We start from the raw sequence: 24,948 nt of genomic DNA, 5'->3' as shown, positions 1-24,948 counted from the left end.
GCAGCACAGACGGACAGAATAAAAGAGAGAGAGAGAGAGACACAGAAAGAGAGAAAGACTAAGGGAGAGAACAGGTTTGGAGAGACATCCGTCGATAATGACAGATTACTGTAATTCAGACTGTCAGGAGCATCGACCTGTGCAACTCACGCCAATCGATAGCTGGGTGCACTATCGAGTCCTCTGCTCACACACGCCCGCACAGTTGACCGAATGCACGTATAGATGCGCACAAACGCATACACGAACGCATAAGCACGTACATGCACGCGCATGCGCACACTCGCATGCACATGTGCACATACTTATGCGTGCACACACAAACACGCATAAGCACGTACATGCATGCGCGCGCACACACGCACGCACACACACACGCACGCACACACAGATGGGCGAGATTGCTGCAAGCGAAGACTCAAGCTGGGCCAAACAATCTCTGGCTTGGAGAACATGGCAGACGAGAATCACTCTTAACCCCCCCCCCACCTCGCTTTTTCTCGTTTTTTTTCCTTCCTCTTTTTTCCCCCTCACTGCCTTTGCTTTGTTTTTGTGGTAGACGAATCTGAGCGCGCACGCGCGGAAAGAGACGGGGTAGTGACCAGAGGAAACCAGCCCCGAGCTTTTCAGCCTCGAGTCTTTGAAGGAAATGAGATTCTACGCTCAGACCTCACATCAGATGAAAAATACTATATAAACTGTCTTCTATGTCATACTGAACAAAATCACACATCTATAGTTGTTTAATGCAACCTCTTTATAGTAATATCTAACCATCAAGTCAACTATATGTCTACATTCGTTTTTGGTCTGATATCGAGGATCAAAGATGAGCCATATTCCACACTTAGGAAAGTCACTGAAATATCAGAGACGATGTCACTTTCAGGGAGCAACACAAGCTATTCAGTCAGATATGAATGAAGTGCATGAGTCAAAACAATTAGAGGGCCAGATGAATGAGATGGAACACGAGAGAGAGAGAGAGTGAGAGAGAGAGAGAGAGAGAGAGTGAGAGAGAGAGAGAGCGAGAGAGAGAGAGAGAGAGTGAGAGAGAGAGAGAGAGAGAGAGAGAGAGAGAGAGAGAGAGAGTGAGAGACCCAAGTAAATTGCCAGAGAATGATTCTGAAATGGCAAATGGCAGTGCATGCAGGTTGGCGGGTGGGAGCAGAGGAGCGATCAGAGTGATGAGAGCGATTCCATCACCTGAGCCGAGCACAGCTCTACATGCGCACCGCTCACAAATAACACATCAATAATTATCGAACGGGCCGCTCGCTTACTCGCTCCTAGTCTGAGCTCTGGACGCCAGTCAATCACTCCGCGCACACACACGCGCGCGGGCATCAGCCAGTTCAGTGTGGCATGAAAGCAAACCGGAGAAAAGACTGAACGGAATAATCACACAACCTCACACATGCTCCCTCACACAATGACACGCGCACATTCAAACTCACAAAAACCAAAAAGCACCTCTTAAAAGCACAACACTCCTATACAGAAGTAAACATCTACACACGAGAGGCTCACTGCAGAAGTGCGTAACCGGCTAGAAGCACCTATGACTGGTTCTGAAGCCCAATTTGCCACAAGGACACAAGTTCTGGTAGAGAGGGATGAGGGACTTGAGAGCCCGGCTGGCGTTGATGGCCGTATCTCGCACCATGGTGGGTAAGACCTTCCCATCCACTACGGCACCATCGAACAAGGGCCCAAAGAAGGGTACCTGGAGGCAGACACAGAAAAAGTGAGATTATACACATATTTACTGAACCAGCGCAGACCACTACACACGTTAAGTCGTTTCCAATGGACATGGGAGCTCAGACAGCACCGCACAAATTCCACGGGGATCGTTTTGAATTGTGCCGAAGGCGTTTACATTTGAACATGTTTGACATTTTGACTTTACCGGCTCATCCCCATTACAGAAAAACCCTGAACTAGCATAAAAGATTTTTCTTTGTTTCCTCGACATCAAAATCGAGCCAGGATTCAAAGACTGCCATCTTCCGACGCGAGTGACATGAACCAGATGTCCCGGCGCACGGCTGTCACGCACTGAAATGAGGGGCTAAATGGGCTTTCGTGGAAGACGGGTCTCTCCGGGCCACATCGCTCCGTCTTCCTGTGGATGCGTCCCGAGCGCTCGGCAGGCTGCGCGTCGCCGCCCCGATCCATCGGTGGAATTCGATTTCCAGAATCCCACTCATTGAATTAGCGTGGACATAACTGGGCAGGACGCAGTGGCTTCGGATAAGGCCTTAAAACCAGTCTCGGCCGTCTCCTGTATCGAGTGGTCAGCAGAGACTGGCTGACCGATTTCTAACGAGAGGGTGGACAGCGGGAGGCGGCACATGCTTAAGCTCCTGATTTGTATTCGGGCTCTGTTTTAACAGGATGCGTACAGTGAGAATGGACTTGCCTCCGGCTTTTTGATGATCTGGATGCTGTACATGCGGTTCTTCACGGGGTAGATGATGATGAGGACGTCTCCGAACTCGGTGGGGATGATTCCCCGCCGGTAGTCCCGCGTGTGCTCGGACCACACGATGTGCACCTCGTCATTGCCCAAGTGCCTCAGCTACGGGTGGGGGGGGGGGGGGGGGGGGGGAGATAGAATAGGGAGAAAAAGGAAGGTAAAGAAGAAGGTGGACAATGAGGAGTTATGCACAGATCCAGCACTCGACAACCTTGAGCAGCGTAATTGACATTCCCTGCCTTTCTGGGAGTTCTCCTATTTATTCTCGTGCCCAGTTTAAAGGTGAACGTGTGGCTGCTCTGTCTGCCGGCTCTGTCGCTTCTCCAGGGTCACCCTCGGCAGTGCTATTAACCTTGAGTAGTGACAGGTACAGGCAGGGGTGGAGGGAGGGGTGGGGGCCTCCCACTCCCTCCCAACGCCTCGCATCCATCTTCCCCGGCCCACTCCATCTTTCATCCCTCACTCAATCACCGCAGCGGCCGTGGGCTCCCAAGGCCCGCCTCTCGTCAGCGCTCCCGCTCTGACCAATTGTGAGCCGGCGCCCTTTATGCTGCCTGCCGTGGTTGCCCGCGGCCGCCGTCTAGCCTTCTGCAGCCTTCTGGCCTTCTGCAGGGGCGTTTTAACCGAAACGCCTCAAAAAATGGCTGATCGTTCGGGGGGTGAGTGAGTGGGCCCCACGGAACGGGAAAACGACTTTGATCTCTGCGCGTTACATATGCTCTTGTTGCTGTATTTAGCCTCCACACCATGCTGAAAGCAATGGAAACAGCTGGTCTGCTTTCGAGGCTGAAGGGAGACGGAGGAAGGAGCGAGGGTGAGGCAGGGGCGTCCTGGGGGGGGGGTGCGGGGACGGAGGCAGAGGTGCGTGGGTGGGGGGTTACAGAGCCCCGCGTGCCCGACTGGATGAATGAGTGTGTTTCGGCAACGGCGACTGGGCTGACACGCTTTAGTGTCTGCTTAACATGGTTTAGTGTCGCTATCAGGCCAATCTCGCTGCAGCTAGCGTTACCAGCAGCCCCTGCAAATCCAATTTGGCCCTGAAGAGTCATGGTGGGCCCAGTGGCGAGGGGACAAGCCCAATCTAATTTGGGTGGAATATGGTGGTGCGTGGCGAGGAGGAGCCCCCAGCAACCCCTTTAGGCGGCTGACAGGAGCACACAACCCTCCGCGGAGCTGTCTCACTCCGCCTCAACACGGCGCGCTCAAATTACAGCTATGAATTACACCAAAGCCGTGCCTCGCTAACACCGTCTGCTCTCGCCACTTCGTTTGAGGCTGTGTGTGTGTGTGCGTGCGCGCGTGTGTGTGGAATAAAACGATTTATTGTTTATTGGAAGATAAGGGTAGTCTAGGCTATGCAATCCTCTTTGATCTCAGCCACGCTGGCCAACAACGCTCCCAGATCCTCTAAGAAACGGCTTTTTTCGTTGGCAGCTTCTCGGACCACACACACTAACAACTCAAGCTTGATCTGCAAACGTATTCCCTGCGCTCTGGTACGGAGCTAACGTCTCTCCGTCAGAAGCCACTCCTTCAGCCGCGTGCCGGGTGATTCGGGGGCCTGATGTAAACAACTGGGTAGTGGGAGCTCCAGGACTCCTGGTCTCAGCAAACCAAAGGCACTCAGAGAGGAGCAGTTGTCTCCTGCTTTGCCCGTGTGGTTAAGGACACAGAGTTGCGAGTCACCGAGCAAACAATCCATCGTCTGCCACTTCCTGGTTATCCCGTGCCTCCCTGACGAGACAGCTGGCAACACGGCACGGAGGCGGCACGGAAATTAAAGCTCACCGCTAACGATCCGTCTGCTCATTACAGACAATTACCAACCAGTGTCTACGTGACACTGTCCTTCCACACAGTTCACACACCCCCTCCGCCCGCTCCTCCCGGCTCCCTTTTAACGCAGCGGGAGGGAGGAGAGAGGAGGAGGAGAGAGGAGACGGTGGGAGGGGACGATGGCTTTGCTTAGCTAGGGGCAAAGCTATTCCTCCATTCAGACCGACAGCCGTAATCCTATTACTGCCCGCCTTCCCCTCGATCTCAGCTCAAACCGTGGCCCCGCCCCTCTGCTCTCTTCTATATTGTCATGTGCGCTCATTAATAAGTCTTGGGAGGACATTAGCGCTTTATCGCCTCAGCTTGGCTCAGAAGACGTATGCCGAAGGAAGTCGCGCTAACGACGCGCGATAGGTCACTCGGCGCAGGGCCGCCTGCCAATCGCACGAGCCCATGCCGCGACCTCTGAGCCAAGCTCGTTAGCGCTAATTCTGCCGTCTATTTGATTCCTGCTGCCCAATGAAGACGAAGAGAAAACAAATACCAGGGGAGACGAGCTGGATATTTGCGAGGCTAGAGTAAAGCAGCGAGATGTTACTCGGTGAGGTCGTCAGTACAGGGGGTGGGGGGGCGGTTTGGAGAGGGAGAGAGAGATAGAGAGAGAGAGAGAGAGATGAAGTGAGCAGCTACACTCCTCTTCGGGAAGATAAAAGCAAGCCGGTGAGAGGTTGGCCACTGTAGCAGGATGAGACGGCGTTGTTATGAATCATTATTTCCTCTTGTGTGAGGGAGGCCGTGCTGCTCAGACGCGCTCGGCAGCCACGCTCTCTCAGCGGGGAGGCGGGGAGCAGAAAAGGAACGGGGCCCGGATCTGGCCTGATGACACCAGGGGAGAGGGCGCAGGTCAGCGCGGCTTTGTGTGCCACTTCACCCAGTCACAGGAAGAGCAGAGGCTGCCGGGAACCGCCGCTGCCGTGGAGAGGGGGAGGGGGAGGGGCCACGGCTCCCACTCCCTTGCTCGGCCCCTCTCTGCTGACCTCATAGACAGTAGTAATAGGTAGCAACAGCAGGAAAAAGGCAGCTGTGGAGGAAATCGATCGCTTTTGATAGTGGACCTACAGGATGGGATTCAAGTGTTTCCAAATCTACAGAACCGGTTCCTCGTAGGAACGTGCGACATTCGCTCTCTCTCGGCCTGGTGCGGACGGTCTGTCCTTGCGGCTGGTACCTTTTTGGTGAGCGGGTCGTCCGAGTCAGGCAGCATGCGTGTGGACACGTGGAACATGACCTCCACGGTGGAGGTGGCGAAGTATGGCATGGTCAGTCCCGTGCTCTTATTCCGCTGAAGACCACCCATGAAACCACAGTGGCTTGTTAGGTTTACCTACACACAGGCACGTGCACACACGCACAGACACATGCACGATCACACACAAGAGTACAAAGGCTCATCACATACACATAGCAGCCTATTCTAAATATACTTATGCATATATTATATAAAGGCCTTTATATTAACATAAAGGGCTACAAAAGGCAAATATAATGACCCATATACTCAATAAATTCAGTGAACCCATTACAAACTCCTTTTAGTAAAGGTGCTAAATCAACATTCATTCTTATTCTGCCCTGGAGTTTTTTCCCCAGCAGATACATGTTAGATTAGGGTTAGAGTCCCAGCCCGGCAGGCCGGTGTGTCTAGCCCCTGCGGTAAGCGTGCATGCGACAGGACGAGGCCACCTACCTCCCAGCCCAGCCCTGCCACAAAGTCCTCGTAGGCCTGACTGCCGTTCGCGTTGGACAAGATCGAGTGCTTGTCCTCCTGCCCCTCAGCCACGTAAAACACGGCAATCTTGTGGGTCTCGCGGCTGGGGGGGGGGGTGAGAGGTTCAGATCAAAATGCCAGTGACTGTGGATCTGAACGACTTCTGGCGTCCCGCCGCTTGCCTTTGCGGGGGGAGGCAGAAGGACCGGGCACGCTCGGGCTCTCGTGCCGTGGCGTGGTTCATGGACTCACCATTGCCTGGAATCCAGGTTCTTCAGCTCCCGTAGGAGCTTCTCGCTCTTCTTCAGCAGGTGGAAACTGCTCCTGTGGGGAACAGGTTAGCGCGTGAGAAAATGCTCCTGCGGGGAACAGGTTAGTGCGTGAGAAAAACCGAGAACTGAGTTTTCCTTCATGCTGGCTTTTTTTTTTTTGTGCAAATTTGCTGGCAAATTCAATAAAACCAAGACGAGGTGGAGGACGAGAAGGAAAAAAACCCCCCATAGAGAACTCCATCAAGCAATCAGCACCTGTCCTCAGCGTGAGATGCAGGTCCCAGCCTAAACCCACACCACACCCAGGGCTCGCTCGTCACTCGTTAAGACAGAACCTTCCTAATTATATCTGCCTTTGTTTTTCTCACAGACTCCTGGAAAAACCTGACTGGCGGTGAAATTACAAACGAGGTGATAATTCCCCAAGTCTGTGTATGATGAGAAAGATGAAGAAAAAGAAGAAGACGAAGAAGAAGAAGAAAAACTCAGCCAAGCCATCAAAGTGACAGGACAGATAGCTGGATGCTTTCTTTTCAGGTTGCTAGTAAATGCGAACTCATGAAATAATGTGAGATAATGTAACAGACTTTCCTCTTTCCCACTCGCACCCTTTTCTCTTTCTCGTCGCGGTTACATGAGTCATTCGTAAAAGCCACGCGAGGCTGTGTAAAAGGACTTTTTTGTTTCGTGCTCTTTTCTTCGAGCTGGGTCCCTCTTTATTAGCTTGTTGCAGTGTAATGGTCTTCATTTTGCCCATTGAAAGTGAGCCATTTGAGAGGCGCACGCCGGGACTGCATGAAAGAGGAGCATTAGGTGTGCGCCCACGCTCACAAAGCGCGGGCAGATCGCGACGCCTTAGTCTCCGACCACGGACAAATGATCCATGAATGCCTGGAGAGCAAAAGCGGGACAATTCCTCATTAAAGGGGCCCGTGCACACTCCTTCAGCTCTCCCCCTTCTAATAACCCCACAGCTTCTAAAGGCGCGCACACACACACACACACACACACACACACACACACACACACACACACACACACACACACATACAGAAGACAGCCAGCTTCTAAAGCCAGCAGCCTTTTATTTCCACTCCGAATGAAAGCTCGTGTGGCCACACGGCAGATGACAGAGCCCTCAAGAATTAATCTTCCATAAGTGCGTGCGCATACGCATGCAAGGATGCGCGCACGTGTGCTTACACACACACGTGCAGACGCACACACGCAAACCTGCTGCTATACACCTATAAGAGAACAATGGACAAAAACCATTTTCCCCTCGCCGCAGTTCAGAGCTCATGTGCATCATAAAAATGATCATAAAAAAACGCCATTTCTTCACTGACCAAAATGACAATTATTCCTAACCTGGAAATATTCAGCCATTTCAGGTAATATCACCTATTAGGGGAGAGAAGAACACGTCTCGTGAGTCTCTGCGGAAGCTGTCTCGAGGAGAGTAGTGCAACTAACGAGCTGATGAGGAGCAGAAAAACACAGACTGCTTTAAGCTGATTAGAGGAGCGGCAGATTCAGGCACACACACAGAGAGAGAGAGAGAGGCAGGATGTTTGCATGCATTATCGGATTTCAACAGCAGCATCAAATGGAGTTACACTAACGCCGTAATCTGGCTACTGCGCCAGTCCAGGGTTTCGGAACAGTTTCTGGCCATTTAGGTTTACTGTCGCCTGCTCGGTTAGACTGCCACCACAGAACCACGTCTGCTGCTCTGGGATTTAGCTGAACGTCACGGGTAATCAGGGTGTGGCGGGCACCCAGCATTTGCTGCTTCGTGTCACTGATGTGGAATCTTTTCCGAAAACAGTGATGGCACATGATTTGGAAATGTTACTTTGTTAAAGGTGAAATTATGCAGTAGAATTACGCATCAGTCGCAAAGACTTGAAACAAACTGCTCTGTCATTCTTCCAGTGACCCAAACGAACCGGGGACGAGAAGAGAGAGATCGACACGACATTCAGCACAATCGTGAAAACTTTTACAGGCTCTCGATGTTCGGATAACAAAGCAGGTGGTAAATGGAATGTCATTGCAGATAACTGTTTACATTGCTTCACAGGTCTTTCTTGCCTGTGGCAATTTGTACAATGTGTCGTTATGGCCGCAACCTGTAGAAGCGAGGAAGGGTCCGTGTGCAAACCCACAGGTATGACATTCCACCCTAATGTTTGGGTTCACTGCAGACTTAAGTGTTCAGAGTATTACTGGCCCACACTGACAAAATACATCACCCATATTCTGCAAACTGTAATTACAATACGCCTTACAATGTCAAACCTCCATGACGCAACAGTGATTCAATGATTCAAATACTGTGATTGGACAAGAGACCCACATGACACCAAGATAAAGCCTGAGACTGGATAGGATGCACATAACAAAAAAGCGCGCGCGTGACACGGGCGTCGCGTGGGTCGCAGCGCTGGCTCTAGGGCTCACCTCTTCTCCCAGGAGTTCATGCCTAGCACGTTGAGCAGCAGCCTGCAGTGGTAGAAGGCGGACTGCGGCCTCTGTGGGCTCGGCTCCGGCTGCCCCGCGGCCCTCATGCTCAGCTCGTTGCCACGGCGGAGCGCGAACTCTCGCTCCTCGGCGCACTGCTTCAGGATGGCGTCGATGACGTCGTTCTCCTGCTTCTCTGAGACGCAGGCGGGCGGCGGGGCCGGGATGTTGAGGGGTGTGCCTGTGTGCTGCAGGCACTCAGGGCTGGAGTAGCCCAGGTACTGCAGCATCTCGTCCAGGGCGTCCTCGCCGTCCTGCAGGGATGCCCAGCTCGGGACCACCTCGCGGCACACGCGCTTGGCCCGCGGAGCCATAAGCTCCAGCACCGCCTCCTCCTCCTCCTCCTCCTCCTCTCCATCCTCCTCCAGGGTCTCCTCACCGTGCTCCCTCTGCATCTCCTCGTTCTCCCCAGGGTCCTCGCTCTCCTCCTGTTCCGCCTTCCCCACGCCGTCGCCCTCGCCGCCCCGCTCCCTGCTGCTCCCCGGAGGAGCGGAGGCCCTGTGACCGGCGGCGGAGGCGCAGTGAGGCGGGCCGTAGAGCACGGCCGAGTCCCACGAGTGCTTGCCCGAGATGTCCCTGACAACGAGGCGCACACAGGCGCTGGTGCTGACCAGGCCGGCGGACATGCCGCCCCCTGGCACGCCATCCTCGGCGCGGATCTGCAGGCAGGAGAGCAGCGTGGTGCCGTTCAGCGCGAAGAACTGCAGGTTGGGTGTGTCGAAGAGGTCGGGGGCCAGGTCGCTGCTCTCGCAGTAAGGGTTGTCGTGGTTCTCGCACACCTGGCTGGTGAGGGTGGCGGGCCCGCCGCTCATTGGGTAGTGGCCTAGGTGGTTCACCAGGTGAGAGATGACCGTACGCGCTGCTATGGCGATTAGACCCTGCTGGATACGGCTCCTCACTGCCAGGGTGGACGGGGGGAGAAGGTGGAGGGAGGTTTCATGTTAAAAAAGGTTTAGCAAAATGAAAGTTTCAAAAAGGTTCGAAAATCCCCGAAGGATGGAGAAGCAGAGAGGATGGGGCAAGGGTGGTGTAGGTAGGTGAGAGAAAGTATGAAAAAAGAAACAGAGAAGGTGATGGGGGTAGTGTGAGAGAAAGAACAAAACAGAGTTTTGGAGCTCTGCATGCACATACACATACATCCACCCATACCCATACACGTGTAGTTAGCCGCTAGTGGCAGCTCACTGGACCCCAGAGCGAAAACAAAAGGGAGCAGCCTGAGGAGGATGGCACTCTAACCATTTGTATAACGTTTATATTTACATCAGATACAACCACCCCCCCCCAATTTTCCTTATTGGCGATTTTTGTCTTGGGATTCATGGTTGGGTTTTCTGATTTGGAGTGCAAACATTCCATTCGCAGACACTCGGTCACTGCTGCGCTGTCACTCAGATGAGCACTCCTCAGAGCTCAGTGGGGAGGGTGCTGACTACAGAGCGGATATCTGAAGAGAAGCACACGTCCTGGAGCTGGTGGGGACGGCCAGTGGAGACACTCTCACTTTCGCGTTCCCCGACCTGCGGAGGACGCCCGCGGGGAGCCGAGCCCACCGGCACCGCTGTAGGACGTGCCTGGAGGCCGCACGGCACAATCAACGTAACTTCGCCCGCCCGTCCCCCACCCCCAGGGGAGCGGGAAGCAAACTGGGGCGGCGGGGGGGGATCGTGAGGAGTGGGGGTGGCTGAGCCTGAGGAGGGTAGCGCTCCAGTCCAGGCGGGATGCATGCCTCGCTGGCGGCCCGGATCATTAGTGGCGGGCTCCTGGCGGGGGGGCGGGGGCAGGAACGGTGCCTGGGCCCCTGCTGGGCTGCGCAGGAATTAAAGCGGCATGGGGCGGCGGGAAGAGAGACCGTGGCCGGGGCCGACGTCACACTGGGCTCAATCGGGCCTGTTGCTCTGCTGGGCTCCTTCACTCCGACTTGGACTAATGGTGGGGGGGGGGGGGGGGGGACCAGTGATCGCACGGGGGGGGGGGACCTCAGGAGCATGCAAGCTACAGAAAATGATCACTAAAATCCTTCAGGTAGGGGAGGAGGGGGAGGAGGAGAGAGGAGGCGGGGCAGGGAGCACCTTCGGTCACAGGCTGCAGCTTGGAGGAGCGCTCCGAGTCGGGCGAGTGGAGGGGCTCAGGCTCCCGCAGGACCTCCAGCGGCAGGAACGGGTCGTAGGCGGGACTGCTCAGGTCCGACAGGCTGAGCGGGAAGTAACGCGGGTTACTGAAACTCTGCGCCCCGTACACACAGCCGTGGAGCACCTGAGACGTGGGAGGGAGGGGGGAAAATTCCAATTCTGCATTACGCAAAGTTAGAGTAGGAGGATGTGACTTTGAAATAAAAATCCATATTTTAATAAATGACAGTGTAATCTTTGCGGTGGCAGACAATATGGCGATAACGGCAAGTCCGCCGCGTAGCCGCTGGGACCTTATAGATGGAGCTCAGGACGGACTTGTCCGTCTTGTCTTTGTCTGGCGCCAGCGTCTGGACCGGCTGGAGCAGAGTCTTTGGAGGAAGCACCATGACCCAGTCCAGCAAGCAGAGCAGCAGAGACACCACCAACTACACAGGAGGAGGGAGGTCAAATGGAAGTGCACGCATGCAAAACAAGAGCATGAGCAGTTTGAATTGTGCTTTCTAGAGCAAGTCGGTTTGACAGATTCGTATGTCGAAAGATTTATATTTAGATTCCACACGGCATTATGCGCAACAGGTTTTATACACAAACATATTAAAAAAAATGTAATTAATTTAAAAATACTGTGTGTGTCTGTGTGTAAGGATGGATGTACATACCGGGTTAGGAGAGTTACATTAAAAATGTATTCTGTTACAGATGACTGATTACCTATTAAATATGCATCTACACAAATCCGACTTTAAATCTTAAAGTAACAATCTTATTATTTTGGTGCTTTTGGATGACTTTTTAACCCATTAACTGCCAAGGGGTTTGTGAACACTGTTCCCCTACAGTGCCAGCCAGTATGGCCACCAACATCCATCCATCCATCTGTGTGTGTGTGTTTTCAATGACGAGGCATTTTAATGCTAATGGACATTGCATTGATGACATATCTTTGTGCATTGCCAGTTGTTTAAAACCTAATAGTCTAAAAACCTAACGGAATGAACGCTATAATTTAAAAATCTACCTTTTCTAACATAAACTGGTTTCAGCTCCTAGAATCTAAGAAACACTTTGCTTGCACTGCTGATGAAGGACTTTTGTCAAAAATGTCCTGTTTCACTGGAAACCTTGTGTACCTCTCTCTCTCTCTGTCTGTTCAATGGTGCTTTTGTTTGGCATGAATGTAATAAGACACATTGTTGCCAAAGCAGCTAACAAGAAACACATAAATATAGACATTACATAAATAAGACAAATATTATAGAAAGATATTAGACAAAAATATCTCTCTCCCTCTACACACACATAGCCACACACAGTTAAATAAAATATGTATGAATTCTATTTCCATTTGAATACTTTAAAAACAAGAAATGTCTTCAATTCATCAAGTAATGACCCACAGGTTCAGTGCCTGCAGTAATGTAAAGGTTTCTAGAAGGTTAAAATCATTTTACAGGATCTGGAGCAAAACCAATACAAATGTGTTATTCTATTTATTATATTCTATTTTTTTTTAAACTCCTGCATATTTGGTAGGTTAGTGGTTAAGGTACTTGAGTCGTAATCGGAAGGTTGCTGGTTCAAGCCCCACCACTGCCAAGTTGCCACTGTTGGACCCCTGAGCAAGACCCTTAACCTTCAATTGCTCAAGTTATATTCAGTCATAATTGTAAGTAGCTTTGGATAAAAGCGTCAGCCAAGTTCCGTAAATGTAATAAAGATAATATTTCTTTAATAAAATATCTAGTGTTGTATTCCCCACTCTATCCATAGAATTATGAGAATGTATATCCAAGGATTTTAACTGGGTCTTTGTGAGTGCATGCAAATATTTATGCATGTGAGTCTGTGTGTGTGTGTGTGTGTGTGTGTGTGTGTGTGTGTGTGTGTGTGTGTATACAGTACATACCCTCTTGTCCAGCTCATGAGGGGAAGACTCCGTAGAGGGCAGCAGGTAGCTGATGGTTGCAATGAGTACCTGCAAAACACAAAGCACACACAATCAACCACTGCAGCCAATCTGGGACAGTATGGAAGAGTATGGATGAGTATGGACAAATATGGACAGTATAGATGAGCATGGAAGAGTGAGTATGGATGAGTATGGACAATATGGAAGAGTAGGGAGTGCACAGGGGAGGACTAAACTTAAGTGGTGGCAGGTCACAATGGTTTATTTACCTCTACTATCTTCTTTGGAGTGTCGGGTGGGAATTTTTGCAGATCGTCCACATAGTTTATGAGCAAGTGCAGGATGTCTGAAGCCACCAGCGCTACAGTTTTGTTAGGGAACTGAAAAATAGAATAAAAGTAAATAAGTGTGAAGGTACTGTGTGAGAAACTATCAGCAGGCTCTGCACTAGTAGTGCTGTGACAAGTGACAACCACTCCAACCCCTGGTCCCAAACACACACACACACACACACACACACACACACACACACACACACACGCTGGCGAGGATGATGTGGATTAAGGTGGAGTTGTATTTATGGCAACCACCTGACTCACAAAGAGGCAAAGGCCTATACACCAAGAACATGCCCAACGGACCAACCCAGGTCCCTCAGTCCGGAGGACTGGAGGCCCACTTCACGCAGAAATATAATCATTGCTCAAAGTCGCTGGGGCATGCATTCTTCAGCGGATTAGCTTTCCGTCTATGCGTGGTGGCGAAGGGGGACGCTGCCTAAGCCCCCAGACCTGTGACACAACCATGTGCCAGTGCAGAGCCCAGCTGCAGGACCAGCCTGCAGGCCTGAACCACAGCTTAAACTGCAGCTCTGATGTTGCACTGCAACATCACTGCACTTCACCATCACTAACACCATCACTACATCCACACCACCGCACCATCGCCACACTCACACCACCACTACACTCACTCACACCACCGCACCATCACGGTACCATCACTACACTAACTCCCACCACTACACTCACTCCACCTCCACACCATCAATGGCCTCATATCACCGCACCAACACTACACTCACACCACTACATTCACTCACACTACTGCACTCACTACACCTCCACACCATCACTGCCCTTAGACCACTACACTACACTGCAAGACACTGTTTGTTAGTTTCAACCCAAAATCACTAGGTTCAGTAAAAAGGAGGTTTTTAAACGGTGAGTCACCTTCAGAGTGACACAGATGACATTGAGGGCTTCTTTGATCTGTGGGTGCCGTGTGCCGTGGACCAGTTCTTCACAGAGCCAGATACCCAGACTGCAGAGAGCGACACACCTGAAACGTACATGCACAAAACTAAGCCGGAAGAAATGGAGGCTTACACTGGGCAGAATGAATAGCAAAAGCAATGTATATACAACGAACACCAGCATAATTACAAGTTCGCGTTAAGAAAGACATAAATTCAGTACTTATTCACATTTCATAAGAAACTGTTGTATAATATTTTCACATTTAATAATCCACTCTATAATACAATCTTCAAGAGATTACAGCAGCCTATCACAGTATCATGCAGTATGGTACGTGAAATACAGACAGATTTCTAGGAACACATTCCTGCCGATTCCTCTCCCCCAGCCCTGCCCCAATTCCACCCCCCCCCCCCCCGAGTCACACCCCCAATCCTGCCCCTGCCCCACACCCTTCAGCTCAGTGGCTAGCCCGTGCCAGCGCCAAGGCCCACATAAAGCGGTTGCAGACTACTGGCCCTAATCTGTCTCATGAGTAGACATCAATTTTAGCCCTCAGCACGGTACCCCTTTACCTACAGATGCCGCCGTTCTTTACACAATGATTAATCTGTCTAAGGGCTTCCCTGCAATCTGCCAAGAGTCAACAGCACGGTGACGTAATGTCTGGAATATTAAGTCCGAGGAGGGTGTGTCTGGTTAAACCTGTTTGTTTAATCGCCGTTTCTGATATTTACAAAAAGCTAAGAGTTTACCTCTGAACTACTGAATAATCTTTTTGACTTCGTAGTATTACAAAATAAGTCAGTAAGATTCAATCCTCTGGCTAACTCAAAATAAGACAAATCTGGAAAAGCACTGTATCACGAGTTGGTACGTTTTACTCTGCAGAGTTGCGGTGTGCGTGGTGGTAGTTTATATGTGTGGTGTGCTCGCGCACGTTACCTCGCTGGGGCAGACGGCTCATCTCGGGCTGAAGCTAGGATGTGCTTAATAATGTGTTCCTGGAACATGGAGGATACGAAGTTATTTACAAGAATCTCCATAAGTCAATACTTCCACTTTACCATGAGAAAGCCACAATGTGAATAAGCTCTGTCAAAACAATGTTTGACAAACTGGTGACATCTTAAAAACAGATCAATACAGATTCCATCTGCTATCAGTCTAACTTCCTATTCCTAACACAAACACACACGCAGACACACACGCAAGCATGCACACACCCCTTCAAATGCACAGACAGGAATAATGCAGACAGACAAACCGATAATGATCTGACACAGTTCAAAGAACTCAGAACAGGGCTGCAAAATCTGACATAAAACCAGCAATCTGGCAACACAAAACAAGACACATCCAACCATCTGGAAGGGTAACCATCTCTGAACACACGAACACAGACACACAGACAGACAGACACACACACGCATGCGATCACACTAACCACTGCCTTGTCATTCATAACCAGACGCAGGTTATGAGATGCCATCGGGTGAAGTTGTGTATGCGTGAAAGGGGTGCCGGCCTGCATGGCATTAGCTGCTTAAGGGCAGCCAGAGCAGCAGGGAGTACAATAACAACACCCCCGCCAAGAACACGCTGCCGTGCACGCATCGCACACCTCTCATTAGCCCATTAGGAGAGCGCGGGAACAATTACACAGATAACAGCAAGTTTCCTGGCCGCACGTGGCTGCCGCACGGACGAAGCAGGGGAGCGGGGCGCACGCGACCGCGCCGGCTCGATGGCTGATCGCTGGAGGCCCGGGTCAGCCAAAACGTGCAGCAAGCGCGTCCAGGTCGGAGGTTCTCGTTTTGATACCAAGGATCTGGCAAGCGAAACCTCGGACAGGCAGAACAGCGGCGTGTAGTGGGGTGTGGCGGGTGCTGTGAGACTCAGGAGCCTCGGCAGCAGACTGGGAAGCACTGAGCTGTACACTCAGATAAGGAAGCGTTATATACAGCGGCAGCGGTCGGGTGTGATGAGAAAACAGGTAGAGGATTCATAAGGGCTCAAAACAAAAAGCCAGGATGGTAAAGTTATTTATGATTTATTATTTAAATAACTAAAAAAAAAACCTGAAGGTTCATACCAAATCCGTACAGCTGAATAGAGGCATTCATCTGTGTAAGAATTTCACTTTTTAAACCTGCTGGCTGGCTGCTAACCCACTTGGTTTTAGTGAGGCACTCTAACAGGGAAGGATTCCCATACCTTAACATCCTTGAATTTGGTCAAGGCGATGTCGGCTGTGGTGGGGTGGAGGGCAGGAAGCTCCTCGTATAGGTTGGGGAAACACACCAGAGAACCCAGCAGCACCTGAGCCTCCACCCTTGGTGCCTGGGAGAGAGAGAGAGAGAGAGAGAGAGAGAGAGAGAGAAAGAAGTGGGGAGGAGGTGGTGAGCGTATACGTGTGTGTGAGATTTTGCATGAATGTTTAAAATGAATGTTAAATAAACCAGAATGAAAGATAAGAAATCTAAAAATACATAGGCTTTTGGTTGTGTGTGTGTGTGTTGTAATGAAGGCTGAAGGCAGCCATTCTACCCAGGCCTGGGACTTGAACCTGGGTCTGACAGGAAGTAAATGTGAGTTCTGACCACTGGACAAAAGAACCAGCTCCCTGGTTTAGCAACCAGATCACCCATTTAACCTTCCTAAGTGTGTGTGAGGGTGTGCGCGCGGGCTCTGTGCTGCGTGAGTGCGAAGGTGTGCGCGCGGGCTCTGTGCTGCGTGAGTGCGAAGGTGTGCGCGCGGGCTCTGTGCTGCGTGAGTGCGAAGGTGTGCGCGCGGGCTCTGTGCTGCGTGAGTGCGAAGGTGTGCGCGCGGGCTCTGTGCTGCGTGAGTGCGAAGGTGTGCGCGCGGGCTCTGTGCTGCGTGAGTGCGAAGGTGTGCGCGCGGGCTCTGTGCTGCGTGAGTGCGAAGGTGTGCGCGCGGGCTCTGTGCTGCGTGAGTGCGAGGGTGTGCGTGGGCTCTGTGCTGCGTGTTTTTCAGACACTCACGTTGAGAGAGGAGCAGGTTGTGACGCGGCTAGCCGCTATGATGAAGTCCAGGATGAGCGACGTGGCCCCCGGCAGACCGATGGAAAAGAACCGTGGGGAGCAGTGCTTAATGATGGTGTTCACGATGTCCTGCACACACACACACACACACACACACACACACACACACACACACACACACACACACACACACACACACACACACACACACACACACGCGGCAGCATGAACACATAGAGGGTTTCCCAGGCAACTTTACTCATGCACACACCCACCCACCGCACATGTATCCGGACCTGGTCCTGGTGCAGCAGGCCGCAGTGCATGATATTGTAGAAGTGTGTGAGGAAGTCGGAGTTGGGCGACACGTCCTGCCTCCTCTTCATGATCTTGCAGATCAGTTTGTAGGCGTGGAGCTTCCCCTGCTTGTACCTCTCCGACAGCATGGTAGCCTGCGAACACACACACACACACACACACACCCCAACAAACAGCCACCCCCATCAACCGCCAACTCCCAGCACTCATCTGAAGCTAAAATTCACAGACTTTGAGAACAGGAGCCTCCGGGTCCAGCCCTGGACAGAACTGAACTGCAGTTGAGGCTCCCTGCGTGAGCCGTGTGGCTCGCTACATGGTCCCTAAGCCCAGTTCAGCGTTTTAGAGGGGAGTGAGTGCAGCCCAGCAGGTGTCCAGGGCTGGAATCGGATGGCCGGGCCCGGGGGGGGGGAGGGGGGTGATAGGGGTTGCACAGACTTTAAAGAGCCATGGCGTCAGGATGCGTAGCGGAGGGATCAGATCCGGAGGGGCCGGCGACGACTGGTTGTCAAGGGAGATCCCCAGATTGTCTCGGATCTGTGGAAATGCGTGGAGAGTGAGAGACAGGTCTTTAATTACAATTTACCATTGATTTGTAATTTGATCTTATCCTCTGAGTGCATTTATCTGTGTGTTTGTGCGCATGTATGCGAGTATGTGAGCGTGTGTGCGCACGTGTGCATACCTTGGCCAAGTTCTGCCAGAGCTCGCAAAGATAGTCAAAGACCTGTGCGTGGATCTCAGGGTCTTTAATGGAGTTCACATCTCCCAGAATGCCAAGCATTCTTCTCCACATCACCGTGGCGACATCAGCATGCCAGCCGGTCAGGGAACCCCCAGCCATGACACTGCAGTCCTCGGTGGGGAACTCACTGGTTTCTGTACAGGAAGCAGAGTGCGACACTGGGGTCAGCGTGTGGTCACACAGCAGACCAAGACCAAAAACACTGGTTTCTGTGCCGTTTTGTCTCACCCAGGTCGTCGGGCGTCTGCAGGACGGAGTGGTGCAGCTTCTCATCCAGCTGCAAGTCTTTGTGTTCTACGTGTTCGGCTGTCAGGGTGGCAGGAGATGGCGTCTGAGAGCGAGAGCCGGCCAGGGAGTGCAAGGGGGAGGCGCTCTCCGAGCCTGTGGCCCAGGTCCACCAATCAAGGACTCAACATAGGCACAACGCGTGTGTGTGTGTGTGTGTGTGTGTGTGTGTGTGTGTGTGTGTGTGTGTGTGCGCGCCCCTGCGCGTATACCTGTGATGGTGGCAGTGTCAGCAGACAGGCCGTGCTGACTCAGGCTGCTGGTCTCTGAGTCCATGTGCAGCGTGGTGAGGCTGGACTGGTCTGGCTCGTCTCCTGCTGGCGGCGGGACACACGCTCCCTCCTGCTCCACTGCACACACCTCGGGGGCGAAGCTGAAGTCTGCACGCGTGGACAGGCATGCCCGTACATGCACACACACAAACGCACGTACCCACACCAACATACAGAAATCAAAGCCAGTTAGCTCCAATTTCTTTAATTCAAACTAACAATACTCATGTACGAATGAAAGGACAATTGTATAAGGAATTAATTCATTTTTAGCTTCAATGTTTTAGCTTCATTTAGGTGCAGTGTGACAAAAGCCTTAGACTTTCTACATTTCTGCTGCTGCCAATGGAAAACAATAATTATTATTATTACGTCTAGTATGTGTCCTGATACATACTCTCAAACTTGTTGTCATACTGGAAGGCATTGAAAGAATCCGATTGGCTGTCGGAGCTGATGAGGTCACTCCCACTGGCGCTGGCGGGAGACGTCCACTCGGAAGGCACGCCGGGGTCATCCGCGGGGCGCGTGGCGTTTGGATGGGTCAGCACGTCTGGGAAATCCTTTGGAATCTCCAAACTGCCTGGACTACTACCACGTCTCGTCATACCCTGCGAGTGTGTGTGCGTGTGTGTGTGTGTGTATATATGTGTGAGTGAGTGAGTGAGTGAGAGTGTGTGTGTGTGTGTGTGTGTGTGTGTGTGTGTGTGTGTGTGTGTGTGTGTGTGTGTGTGTGTGTGTGTGTGTGTGTGAGTGAGTGAGTGAGTGAGTGTAAAAAAATAGAAAGAGATACAAGTAGATGTCATTATCTATATTTACCTATACACACACCAATGCATTGTGTTAATTGGACTGTGGCTGAAATGAGTTGGAAGGACCATACAGTATCTTTACAGAATCAGAGTTCTGGATCCATACATTTGTAAAGCTGCTTTGTGACAGCACTCTCCCCGCATGAACACCCCTGAACGACCTCTTCAGCTAAACATGACATTGGGGAGCGGTGCGCTCGGAGGCCCAGCTGTGAGGCTGAAGATGGGCGAACTCACCGAGGTGCCCCTGGACCGGAGTCTCTCCTGGATGAACTCGTCCATCAGATCGCTAACATTTGGGTTGCTGCTGCCCGCGTTTTCGGAGACAGGACGCATCTTCGGCGTCAACTCATCTTTGCTGGCTGCTCTCACACACACACACACACACACACACACACACACACACACACACACACACACACACACACACGTTCTGTCAGACAAAGGCCACTTTAGAATGTTAAAACACATGTGGGTAGCCAACGATCTTGCACGACAATCTGTGTCATTAATTTATTTCCTGGGTGTGTCTGTGTCCATTTGATACACAAATACTTTTGGGGGATTTTTGTGCATTTTGGGAACAGACTAAACAGAGGAGATTTAAATCAAGCACAGCACAAATTAAAGAGTGGAACAGCACTAACTGCAGCCTGGTGATTAAAGGGAGAAAAAATATCACCCTGAAAAGGCAGGAGACCGTAAATGGGATTTCAGTCAGTAAAGCAATGAAGGTACTCACAAGTCATGCAGTCCCCAAACAGAACAAGAGGGAGAGAGAGACAGACAGGAGGGGGGGGGAGAGAGCGAGAGAGAGAGAGAGAGAGAGAGAGAGAGAGAGAGAGAGAGAGAGAGGCCCTTCATTCTTGGGTCTGAACAGACACCTCAGGTAGAGGTTAGTGTGTCTTCAGTGGTTAGGACTGGGAGCGGTGTGTGTTAAGGGCCAGCCACTGAAAGATGAGGTAGCCTCCATCCCCCAGCACACAGGAGGGCAAATGTGTGTTAGGAAGTGTGTGTTAGGTGCTGAACCCCACACAGTCATCCCCTGGATCTGGGCAGGGCACAGGGGTAAGCGCTTGGTTCCGTTTTATTACATGGCAAAACTGTTAAGTGTTTAACATACTGCACAAATAGGTTATGCCAAATCCTCAGTTATAATTTAACTTATACCATCCACAGATAAGATTTCTGCCAGTGCTAGGTTAATAAAATGACCTGCATGAATTTACTAGACAAGTGCTGCCCTCTCCTGGCAAAAACCAAGTTTACATTTTATCCAAACCAACAGGTTATTTAGGTGACCAGCTATAGAAATGTTGGTCAGCATTAGTGAAAAGCCCGCTTCTTCCTGACCATGCTTTAAAACTCACAGTAGATTGAGGTTGGTTCAAGTGAAGGTTGAAGATTTGGTTCTGATGTGTGTGTGCATGTGTGTGTGTGTGTGTGTGCATGTGTCTGTGTGTGTGTGTGTGTGTCTGAGAGAAAGAGAGGGAATGCTGGAGGGAGACATGAGGTGGCATGCAGCATCCAGGGGGCAGAAGGGCAGCAGAGATTAGATCCCAGAAGCTGGAGGGAGGGGCCATCCCAGAGGAGGGAGGGGCATCGGCCTGTTGGCTCTTTATGGAATTGAGCTACTTTAAAAGGAAACACAAAAAAAAGCCTCAATTCAATCTGCATTCAGGCAAAAAAGGATAGAAAATCAAATAGTTTTAAAAAAAGAGGAAAACAGGGAACAGGCTGATATTTTTTGTTGTATTTTTTTTGTCTTCCGTGTTGTTGCAGGGGATGGAGGCCGTCGGTCCTCACCTGGTGTTCTTCTTCCAAAATAGCCCATAACATGCGAGTACAGGTCCTTCAGGGGTGCGTCGGGGACAGGCGCTTTGCTGTGGCTCAGTGCCGCCGCGTGGCTCTTGGGCTTGGAGAGAGCGTGCACCACAGATTTATACATGCCACCTAACAGTGCCACCTGCTGGCGGGAGGGGCTGCAGCCTGACTCCTGCGACCTGGAGCGGGAGGCGCGCGGGCGGAGCGAGGGTCTGCCCAGGCGGCCGTGCCTCGCCCCACCGACGGAGCCCCCCTCCCGCTCGCTGCTGTCCCCGCAGGGCCCGCCCTCCCCGGACCCTTCTCTGACCTTTGCCCCCGTGCCACCGACGCCGGCCGAGTGGCCGCTGAAGTGGCCGAGGCGTCGGAGACGGGCCTTCCAGTGCGCCTCCTTGGGGTCCAGGGGGTTGAGGAACTGCACGGATTCGGTGGAGGGCCGGAAACTGACGTGCACCCCGCCTCCCGGGCGCTTTTTGGGGCCCGAGCGGGACAGTCGGGGGCGGAGCAGAAGCTGGTGGGCGTGGGGATGCTGGACGACGGGCTCGCTCTCGCGCGGCTGCTCTGCGGTGCTCTGTCTACACGGCCCCAAGTCTGTCCTGACCTCGGCTAACGGCAGAGTGCACGGCTCCTCCGTGTTGGTTTGGCCCTGCGCGCAGGCTGACGCCCACTCGCACTCCTCTAAACACTCATAGAACATCTGCTCACATGGCTCCGCCTCCCTCTCCTCCAGCGCCCCACCTCCGCTGCCTCGGTCTGAGCCAGACTCCGCCCCCGGCCCACCTAGCCTCGCCTCCCCAGGCGGCCCCTCTGGGTCTCTGAGCAGGAAGTACTCGCGGAGGGAGCTGAAGAGATCCTCCTCTCCCCCCCTCTCGGCCAGAGGAGTGGGCGTGGCAGCTGGACATGTCCAGTCAGGGATAAATGGGGGTTGGGGCCCTGGCATCTGGCAGAGGTGGTCGTAGATGTTATCGCCCACCTCCAGGGAAGATGCCCGGCTGTCGAGGGCGCTGCAGGTGTCGGAGGGGGGACGTGGGGGCAGGGGGCAGTGGGGGGAGTCTGAGGGGGTGGCCGCGGAGGGGGTAGTGTGAGACGGACTGTCAGAAACAGGAAGTGCACCTTTGACCCGCTCGGCGATGGAGGGCTCCATGATGTCAGAGGCGCTGCTGCTGCGGGGGAGGGGCGTCTGCTCCAGGTCAGCTGACACGGAGAACACCTCCGAGGCGGGGCTCTCCTCGCTCTGAGAGCAGTGACGGGCCCGTGGCCCGCGGGCTGCTAACGGGGGATCCTCCATGTCTGTGCACACGCAAAGCATGCAGAACACATGCCGAATATCAAAACACGACTTGGGAAATACAAACAGTCATTACAAATCTACGTCTTGTACAGACACGCACGCACGCACGCACGCACGCACACACACAAAGAGAGCGAGAGAGAGAGTGATATTGTTCCAGAGATGGTATCCACGAGTTTAACATGACAATCTCCTGACTGAAACAGCATTTTAATGTCTGCTGATAAAACTGCTGTGTCCAAAAGAAACATGCAGAAAGCAAACGCATGCATATATCAATAACGAAACAAGAAAACAAGCTTCACATCAAAACAAATTCCACTGGATGAACAAGTCAGACCACAGCCACAACAAACTAAAAGTGCTTATTAAAAAAAAAACTTAACTGTTTTAACAATCTCCAGCTGCCGGATACAGACATTCAGTAAACACAGATTCAGTCACAAATCAAACACATGACACAAATAAATATGAAATAAGGTACTAGACAAGGAGCGCAAATTGGTGGAGGCTGTACACAACTTATCCCAACACCTGCATTAACATGGAGCAACACACAAGCCCCACCCACCCACCCACACCCACAAACAGGAGGCTGAGGTAGACAAAACTGTCTCAGGGCATAAGGAGATAGATCAGTGCAGGCAGATGGAAGAAAGCAACAATCATACACACTCACAAACACAGAAGTGTCTCTAATTCTGCCCTAACCCTAATCCAACACACTAGTGAGCTGTTAGTGAATCAGGTGTTAGGCTACATTTACATTACAGGCCTTAATTCTGACTGATTTAGTTCTACCTTTTTTCCCCTCGCCGGTTCATATTCATGTTTCTAAGAGAAGCCATGTCGGTTCTCACTGGGGTCACATGACCGTGCGTCTGACACGCAACCTGCCTGGCACCACACATGACGGTGAACCTGGGCAGTCCTGTGGTGTGAATGTAGCCTTAGATCAGGACCCTGCGGGACCCAGCTCAGCATGACACGGGGCTCAGGACGCTGGAGTCAAAGAGCGCAGACGAGCAGTAAACCCGAGGTAAGCATGCAAACAAACACAGACTACAGAGGGCATGCGCTACACGCTTCTATACACCCACACCCACACACACACCCACCCACTTGCAGTAGTGCAGGCATACAGAGGAGGGTGCAGGCCGGCTCTACCTGACAGCTCATCAGCTAGGGGGGTGAGGACAGAGGTGGGCAGGAGCGGGTGGGCGGGGTGCGCGAGCACAGGTGCACTTTTAGCGCTGCGGATAAACGCTGCCGACAAGAGGCTGTCACCGGTTGAACAGCTACGCAGAGCTATGACACACCGGGGGGGGGGGACGGAACGATGGAAGAGAAAAATGGGGATGAAGGAAGAGAAGGGAAGGAGTAGAAAGAGAAAGGAGGGAGGATGGGATGAAAAAGAGAAAGAAGTTTAAGAGAGTGCACAGATAAGCAGCAAGGCAGACAACAGGGATCGTTAAATAGAGAGAGAGAGAGAGAGAGAGAGAGTGAAAGAGAAAGAGACAGACTAGACAGTTGTGACAGTAAATCGACCTCCACTGTTATTCCCTTCACCTTCCTTATGTAACGCATTTCAATTCCGTCTCCATCCACATGCCTTGGAAGCACAGTGGTGTCTGCTACTACAGCATGTTCAAGGCTTATGAAGGGAAAGGAATACATACTTGAGTGTCACTGGCATCTTGCATCAGTTTTAATGACAGTTTCTGGAGTGCAAACTTTGTTCTGCTGGGAAACTCCTGCATACTGACACTGACTGTGTGTTAAATCTCGTCTTGCTGTTTGAGGGCGATTCATGTGGTCGGACACAAGCATTGGTGCTTAAGTGATGGAGACTGTGGCTCCCCAACTGCTCCTGGAGCTACACGGCCCTGCAGGGATCGGCTCGAACCCGATTTAAATGTTCACATTCTCCTGACAAGGTGGGCTAGGTGCGTCAGGTGAGGCTTGAATCGAAACCCTGCAGGGTGGAGATCTCCAGGGTGGAGCACCAGGAGGGCATCTCCCCGGGCTCCTACACACAGTCACTAGGTAAAGTGTGATGGGGTGGGGTGGCGTGGTGTCTTGACCCACCGACGGTCTTCTGCCGGACGATGCTCCTGGCCTTCTCGATGCCCGGCGAGCCGGCAGTGGTGGCGCTGCGCTGGCGCATGGCGACCGCCTGGCCCGGCGGGTCCCGGCTCCAGCCTTTGGAGAACGAACGGTCCACCACCATCTTCTGGCCCTCGTGGACACCGCCTGCGGGGGCGGCGTA

The 24,948-nt window shown here is 52.1% G+C and overlaps 1 protein-coding gene across 13 annotated transcripts in view; it reads right to left on the bottom strand.

Moving 5' to 3' along the window:
* Positions 1 to 24,948, bottom strand: part of ralgapa1 (Ral GTPase activating protein catalytic subunit alpha 1) — a 51,989-nt gene that overhangs the window by 12,232 nt on the left and 14,809 nt on the right. For 3 of the 13 annotated variants that reach the window (XM_081721047.1, XM_081721048.1, XM_081721049.1), the window contains exons 16-39: positions 24,768 to 24,932; positions 23,847 to 23,987; positions 21,374 to 22,678; positions 19,805 to 19,929; positions 19,153 to 19,366; positions 18,696 to 18,863; positions 18,427 to 18,579; positions 18,139 to 18,332; positions 17,892 to 17,990; positions 17,432 to 17,587; positions 17,136 to 17,264; positions 16,348 to 16,473; positions 15,076 to 15,134; positions 14,104 to 14,212; positions 13,138 to 13,248; positions 12,866 to 12,934; positions 11,250 to 11,384; positions 10,897 to 11,080; positions 8,765 to 9,722; positions 6,279 to 6,350; positions 6,006 to 6,129; positions 5,487 to 5,642; positions 2,426 to 2,584; positions 1,560 to 1,726 (exon numbers count right to left, since the gene is read on the bottom strand). In XM_081721047.1, the coding sequence (XP_081577173.1) occupies positions 1,560 to 1,726; positions 2,426 to 2,584; positions 5,487 to 5,642; positions 6,006 to 6,129; positions 6,279 to 6,350; positions 8,765 to 9,722; positions 10,897 to 11,080; positions 11,250 to 11,384; positions 12,866 to 12,934; positions 13,138 to 13,248; positions 14,104 to 14,212; positions 15,076 to 15,134; positions 16,348 to 16,473; positions 17,136 to 17,264; positions 17,432 to 17,587; positions 17,892 to 17,990; positions 18,139 to 18,332; positions 18,427 to 18,579; positions 18,696 to 18,863; positions 19,153 to 19,366; positions 19,805 to 19,929; positions 21,374 to 22,678; positions 23,847 to 23,987; positions 24,768 to 24,932 (5,278 nt within the window). The remainder of the gene's footprint in view (positions 1 to 1,559; positions 1,727 to 2,425; positions 2,585 to 5,486; positions 5,643 to 6,005; positions 6,130 to 6,278; positions 6,351 to 8,764; positions 9,723 to 10,896; positions 11,081 to 11,249; positions 11,385 to 12,865; positions 12,935 to 13,137; positions 13,249 to 14,103; positions 14,213 to 15,075; positions 15,135 to 16,347; positions 16,474 to 17,135; positions 17,265 to 17,431; positions 17,588 to 17,891; positions 17,991 to 18,138; positions 18,333 to 18,426; positions 18,580 to 18,695; positions 18,864 to 19,152; positions 19,367 to 19,804; positions 19,930 to 21,373; positions 22,679 to 23,846; positions 23,988 to 24,767; positions 24,933 to 24,948) is intronic. The other 10 variants (XM_035532517.2, XM_035532519.2, XM_035532521.2 and 7 more) reach the window with 8 other exon arrangements.

The sequence above is a fragment of the Electrophorus electricus genome, chromosome 10 (assembly GCF_041902795.1).
Source record: "Electrophorus electricus isolate QZ-2024a chromosome 10, ASM4190279v1, whole genome shotgun sequence".
Taxonomy (NCBI): Eukaryota; Metazoa; Chordata; class Actinopteri; order Gymnotiformes; family Gymnotidae; genus Electrophorus; species Electrophorus electricus.
Note: the sequence above shows the minus strand (reverse complement) of the source record. Positions and strands in the feature narration are given on the sequence as shown.